Below are 6,874 nucleotides of genomic sequence, written 5' to 3'. Positions count from 1 at the left end.
AAAGTGAGATGAGTGCCGCAACCCCAGAGTCGGTCACGACTGGACCTAATGGTCAGGGGTCCCTTTACCCTTTACCTTTACCTAGCCTGGATATGAGGACACTGATAGGAGATATGATAGCCATCTTCAAATATCTGAAGGGCTGTCACATGGAAGATGGAGCAAACCTGTTTTCTCCTGCTCGGGAGTGTAGGATTCGAACCAATGGCTTCAAGTTACAAGAAAGGAGATTCCGACTAAACAGGAAGAACTTTTTGACAGTAAGAGCTGTTTGACAGTGGAACAGACTTACTTGGAAGGCGGTGAACTCTCCTTCTTTGGAGGTTTTTTTGGATGTCCACCTTCATGGGTGCTGTAGTTAAGATTTCTGCACTGAAGGGGGTTAGACTTGACGACCCTCTGCAGAGTTGGAAGGGACACCCTAGGGTCTAGTCCAACCCCCTGCAATCCAGGAATCACAGTTTAAGAATTCCTGTCAGGTGGCCATCCAACCTTGGTTTAAAAACCTCCCAACGAAGAAGAGTCCACCATCTTCCAAACTCACCTCCATTCCATTGTTGTCAGAAAGTTCTTCCTAATGCTTCCAATTTGAATTGGTCTTGGTTTGAATTGAATTTGAATTGGTTTGGTTCTTTCACTGTGGGAGCTTATAAGGGCACAGAACCATGGGCGTAGCCAGGATTTGTGTTCTGGGGTGGTGGAGGGCAGGACACCCACTTGCCATCAGCCCCTGTCAGGCTCTCTAGCAGATTCAGAATGAAATGCCTCAACAGCAGTTGTTTTAAATTATTCTTTTGCCCCCAAGTGCTCAGAAAAATCCAGTCAAAATCTTCAGTCATTTGAAAACTAGGAAGTTAAATAAAACAGTTAGCACCAGGGAGTACCTTTCATGTGGTTAATGGGTATATTTTGCGAAATTACAAGGAACATGTATTTTTTATGTTGCTTTAAAAAACAAACTAAAACAAGTTTTCTTGGATTTGCTGAAAACCTTTTCAGCACTTCTTTCTCAAATTCCTCCTTTTCCCCCATGCAGTTTTTTCGGTGTATACTCAGTAACCAAAGCCCATTGAGACTGTCATCGTTGTCACTAGCCATGTCTTTACTTTCTGTAAGGCACTGAATGACAGCTCTATGGTACAAGTGGTGTGCATGGCTGAGCACATGGGCATAGCCAACATTTATGTTTGGGGGGGGGGCAGGACCTCAGTTAAGATTTTGTATTGATTTACTTGATGGGGGGGGGAGCTGCCCCTCCCTGACTCCTTAGGCATACCCATGGCTGAGCAAGAAAGATGAGCAGAGGCTTTTTGTGGTAGGGCAAAAGCGTTTCACTTACTTTACTAGGTCTGCTATGTTCAGCCTTCTTAAATGCTCTTTGCTGAGTCTCTTCTCCCACATAGTCTATCATAGTCCAGCTTTGGAGCTGAAGTTGGGGCAGCACTGAAAGCACTCACTTAACTGAGGTTCTGCCCCTCCCCCCCCCAGCAGAAGCCTGCCCCACGTAATGAAATCACGTATTTCTACCCATGATTTCTCCCAAAAACCCCTTTAACAAAAATCCTATGCCTGTGGGCAGCTGCCCTGCCCCCCGGGCTACACCCATTAGTAGATCCTCAGAGTTTACAAGACTTATGGGCTCACCCTCCTCTCACCTGACTCCAAGCTGTTTGATGGGCAGGAATCACTACCGGGCAAAGGAGGATTCCCATTTCCCACTGAAGCTGCTGGGATTTGGATAAAGCCTTGAAGATTGTCAAAAATCCCCCAAGGTACAAGAGGTTTGCAAAGCCACAAGTGCTCGCTTTCCGCCATCCTTCCTGCCAACACCGCCCCCCGTCCACCCTCCTCCCCGCGATTGCTTTCACCGCGGCACATTTCAGGCATTAGGAAAGCAACCTGGTCTTCATTAAAGGAACGAAGTCTCCTCCAGCAACTTCAGCCAAGTCGTTCCCTGACAGTATACTTTCCAGATAAACTCAAGATGTGAAAGCAGAATTGGATGGGGGCAGAGGAAAATAATAAATCTTACCACTGATAAAGAAGAAGCGCGGGGGGGGGGGGCGGAGGCAGCAGGAAGACAAGAAAAACTAGCGCGAGTGTTATATGGAAGCAAAAAAGTTGGTTGTCCCAACTCCCTGTTTCCCTCCCTCCCGAAAAGAGTCTCCACATGTTCTCAGACTGGTTTAACCACCAGTCCCTCTTCCCGGAGAACTTTGGGGACTGAAGCTCTGGGGACTGAGGAACAGCTGTCTCCTAACAACTCAGAAACATTTATATACCACCCATCCTATTTAGGATTTCAGAGGCATGAACAGCTAATTATATTCCAGTACAAGCACAAGAATAAAACTAATAAAAACCCTTAATACAAATAAAATTACAATATGCTAAATTTCCCTAAATGGGGTTGCCTTTGCCGACAGACCATTCTTTACAAATTGTTTGCAAACAGTGGTGGGTTCAAACCACAGGGAAAGCAGATAATTAGGAGTGCAGTTCCTGAGTGGGAAATTCACAGCAATATTTCCTGATTTAAATCCCCTTTTCATACAGTGAGAGAAGAAGCAAGGTTTTAAGGTGGACATACCTTGAGGCGCAGCATTTTGGAGAGTGGGTTCCTATAGGAGTTGCTCTGTGAAGAATCTGCTTCCAGTTCTTTGGATCTGTCTGGCTTCCTCAGGGGGCTCTTTGGTGTATATCTGTAAGCAAAGAAAGCACACCTCTCAGTAATTTGGATATTAATCTTAATAATCTGGATTGCTGGTCTTCAAGGGTTTTTGCAAAATGCTGTCCTTGAAAAGATTTCTCACAAACTAAAAGCATCTAAAGGGTAGAGCTTGAATGACTCCCCCCCCCCCATAGGGTATGGTATTATTTGTTACACAAATATTGAGGCAGGTGGTCACTCAGGGCTCACCCATACTTCTGCTTGTTCCATGCCTAGAAAGCACAGTTCTGGCAGATTCCCCCTTGCCCTGTTCCTTTCCTAGGGAAAACTTGCTCTTTAACTTTAATCTTGAGTGCTAAAGGTTGGGTTTCCCAGGGGAAAGTGACAGTATTTGTGCCACCAGTATATGCAAATGCCTGACTCAAATTTAAGACTATATAGAACCTTTATTCTCAATAACGATGGCACTCATAAGTGGATAATACTTTAATAAATATTTATTATTCCTAAAAGGGAATTGCTTTGAAGCTGCTCTAGATCCTTGTATTTTTGTCCTTCCAGGCTGAGAAGCTATACAGATTGAATTTTTAAATCTTTGTTTTCTTACATTTTGTTATGTTTGCACTTTTAAACAATTCAATATTTTTTTAAAAAAGAAAGAAAGAAAACGCATACTGCAACTGGGGCTGCTTCTTAAAGCTTAGGCTTCAAATCTCAAACTGGGGTGATGAGAGTGTTGCAGGGGAACTTAATGGGGACCTTGGAACCTTAAAACCCCACATTGGCAAAGACAGATGTGGGGACTGCTTAGCTAGGAAGCCCGATGTTCTTGTGGGGTGTTAGGTAGCATCCCCCAGCCATATCTGGCACAGGTTTAATCCCTAGCATGGCACTGGCAGCTGCAAGTATCTCAGACTGTTATGTAAATATGTGGGGCAGGGAGGAAGGAGGGAGACTGAGGGTAAAACATTCTCTTTAGTTGAGTGCAGAAGTGACATTCAAACCCCGGTCTTTGTGGCTCATTATGGCTCACAGTCTGACCCCCCCCCCCCCCCGATTCCACAAAGTATCTTTTTGTAGATTCTTTTTCTTTTCCCTGACCCATAAGATTGGACTTTGTTTTAAATTGTTTTAATTACCCCAAAAGTATGCCTTTATTGTTTTCAACATGCTTTCATACTTACTGCTTTGCTGATCTTCTGCTGTATTTCTGCTTTAATGATATTGTTTATTGCTTTTACCTTGTACACTGAAAAGTCTAAGCAGCTTATAAAATCATTTAAAATAAAATACATGGATGAAAGTTCACATTGAAGGATCAACACCTTACTAGACCCAGCAGGCATATTTCAACTAAAGCATAACTTTTCAAAACCTAGAGATCCTAATAAATTTATCAGGGATGGGTAGGGGTGGGAATTCTCAGTGATAGCATTAGTTTTTTGTTTTTTTACAGCTATATAGGTGAGACAGGCACAAGACAAGCACAAAAAGTTGGCAACTCAAATAGACAAGAAGGAGCCAAATGTTTTCCCCCACTTACTGTGTCTCCAGCTGGTCCTGCCTTGATTTCTCCTCTGCCTCCTTCTCCTGATGGGTCTCTACCCTCCCTGCCTGCTTCCCCATAAGAACTACCTCTTTCCCCTCAGCCACTATTTACTTTTGTGACATTTGCCTGCCAACTTCTATGGGTTTCATCTATTCATTAATATTCTTTCACACATCACATTTGTGCACACCCATTAGCCTCAACCACAGTCAAAACCTCTCTCACACACAAGCATATACCAAGCAATATTTGTGAAGAACTTCAACAGACTTATTCCCTCATCTTTCTCCATCCATACACAAATGTGCCCTGTCTCCAACCCACAAATACTCACCAGCTCCTAAAGACAAAACCAGCCTGCTTCAGCCTTACAGAATGGGAATTCCACCACCTTCCACCCACCAACACCTGCCAACTTTCACAAGGTCCGCAGCTAGACACCAACCTGCTTCTGACACTGGGTATCAGCCCCCTTCAAGCTGAGGTCCCTCTCAGCAAGTGAACTTGCCTTATTATTGCTCCACAGCATCCCACTGCCAGATAATCATCTCTGTCCATCTTCAAATTCACCTCCTGCAGGTGGAATAAAGCTGGGCAATGCTGCATGTCACAGCTGCTGCCCTCTGTGTTCTCTTGAGGGAACAAGATAAGGCCCACCTTTATAGCCACTTATATATCCGCCATGTACTTTTGTGATGTCACAGGTACTCTGTAGCCAATGGCAACAGCTGAAGATGCATCACCATGGTCTCCTGAAACCCCACAATTGTGGGTGCCCCTCAGCAGGGATTTGTTTGTGTCCTTGTCTATTAAAAAATATTTATAGACTCCCCTTCATCGGTACTGATAACTAGGGATGGCCATACCATAAAACTGCTGCAGGGGACCTTTTCCACCTGTAGGGGACCCCCTCACCCTTCTAAGGTTAGCGTGGAGGGGGGAGAGTCAGAAGCAGGGAGGGGGGAAACTGGACGTCTCTCCAATTATTGAGAACAGTGAGCATGCAAAGACACGAAAAGAAGCTAAACAGAGGAGAAGGCTAAAATACTAGTTGCACATTGAAACAAAACAAACACCTTAAAAGAACACGTCTCCCGATCACTCTTTCATCCGAAGGAGGTAAACAGGATCGTATTGCCCCTAGAACAACCAGCAGTCTGAGGGAGCAGAGAGTAAAGGCTGCTTGCAGCTGTGGGCTGAAGAGCTAATGCCTGCCTCCTGCCTCCGTGCGCTTCCCTTTGTCTTGTGAGGGAGCAAATGTACAATGAGGGTGTCCTTTTTTATTTGGGTTTTTGAATTTATATTTCTTTTATAATGCATACAGAAGGAAACAAAAGTCCAGTGACGTACATGTTATGTACATAATTTCAACACAGATAAAATCTGAAGAGAGAAAAAGAAGAAAAGTCAGGGAACCAAATAGAAATCCAATTATTTATTATTCAGAGGAAAGAGGTTGTAATGGAAGGGCGATGAGGGAAAGAAAGAAACATGTAAGACTGTTGAGATAATGAATACTCTTGGATCAACCAGAGTATATACGTGGTATAATTCAGAGCTGCAGTCTCACACCTTTTGTAGAGTTGGGGTGGCAGGTAACTACCATATTTTTCGCTCTGTAAGACGCACCAGACCACAAGACGCACCTAGTTTTTGGAAGAGGAAAACAAGAAAAAAAATCTGAATCTGAGAAGCCAGAACAGCAAGAGCGATCTCTGTGCAGTGAAAGCAGCAATCCCTCTTGCTGTTCTGGCTTCTGGGATAGCTGCGCAGCCTGCATTCGCTCCATAAGACGCACACACATTTCCCCTTACTTTTTAGGAGGGTAAAAGTGAGTCTTATAGAGCAAAAAATACAGTATATATTTAGGTACTTGCCCCCCCCCAATTCCTCTATAACCAGGCTTTGGCCTTTAACTGTTTGTGGATTATTATTTTTTAGAAGTGGGCAGGATGTTTTAAATGTATCCCCCCCCCCCAATTGGGGCTCACAAACTCCCACTTGTTACACATCTAGAAAGCATAGGTCTGAGTGGTTTCCCCCTTGCCCCACTCCTTTCCAATGGAAAAATCATTCTTTAGTGATAGATCGGAAAAAATGGCAATCCAGGGAAAGAAAACCTAAATTGCCATTTGCTCTAATTGAGCACTAAAGAGCTGTTTTCCCAGTCGTGAAGCAGCTGAACAAGAGGAAGTGTGGGTAAGTCCTTGGTTTTAATGTACACATGGGCTTATCCACAGTTGCTTTTTTTCCCAATCAAGCAGTGCATAAATTTGATGAAATAAATCCTGCAGTAAGGAAATTAGGGACATCTGGGAAATGCCTTTAGGCCCATCTTCCCAGAGCATCCCTAGATTCCCCATAACTGATTTTTGGGCATCTCTTCAACAGTCACACCCTCTTGGTCCTTGTAATGATGAGCAGGTCAGAGGAGCGGAACTCGAAACAGCTTTATTAATGAACTGAGTGCAACAAGCCTTCCCTTTATTTTCTACCTCACTTTGCCCTGCCTCCTGCTTCTTTGACTGCCTGTGCCCAGAGCCATAGCTAGGTGATCTTGCACCCCGGCAGAACCGTCCAGATTGTGCCCCCTAGCCACGGACAAATTAGCTCTTCTTTCTGCCTCTCCTCCAACCCACCCCCCTGCCACCCGT

At 44.3% G+C, this 6,874-nt stretch overlaps 1 protein-coding gene across 3 annotated transcripts in view; it reads right to left on the bottom strand.

Moving 5' to 3' along the window:
- LOC309523944 (rho GTPase-activating protein 20-like) overlaps window positions 1-4,846 on the bottom strand; it is an 89,077-nt gene extending 84,231 nt beyond the window's left edge. The window contains exons 1-2 of one of the 3 annotated variants that reach the window (XM_082208227.1): window positions 4,729-4,846; window positions 2,591-2,702 (exon numbers count right to left, since the gene is read on the bottom strand). In XM_082208227.1, the coding sequence (XP_082064353.1) occupies window positions 2,591-2,702; window positions 4,729-4,826 (210 nt within the window). In that variant the 5' untranslated portion in view covers window positions 4,827-4,846. Of the gene's footprint in view, window positions 1-1,339; window positions 1,427-1,655; window positions 2,031-2,590; window positions 2,703-4,728 lie in introns of those variants that run through there. The other 2 variants (XM_082208221.1, XM_082208231.1) reach the window with 2 other exon arrangements.
- Between the last annotated feature and the right edge of the window lie 2,028 nt (window positions 4,847-6,874).

The sequence above is a fragment of the Podarcis vaucheri genome (assembly GCF_965113315.1).
Source record: "Podarcis vaucheri genome assembly, chromosome: Z".
Classification (NCBI taxonomy): Eukaryota; Metazoa; Chordata; class Lepidosauria; order Squamata; family Lacertidae; genus Podarcis; species Podarcis vaucheri.
Note: the sequence above shows the minus strand (reverse complement) of the source record. Positions and strands in the feature narration are given on the sequence as shown.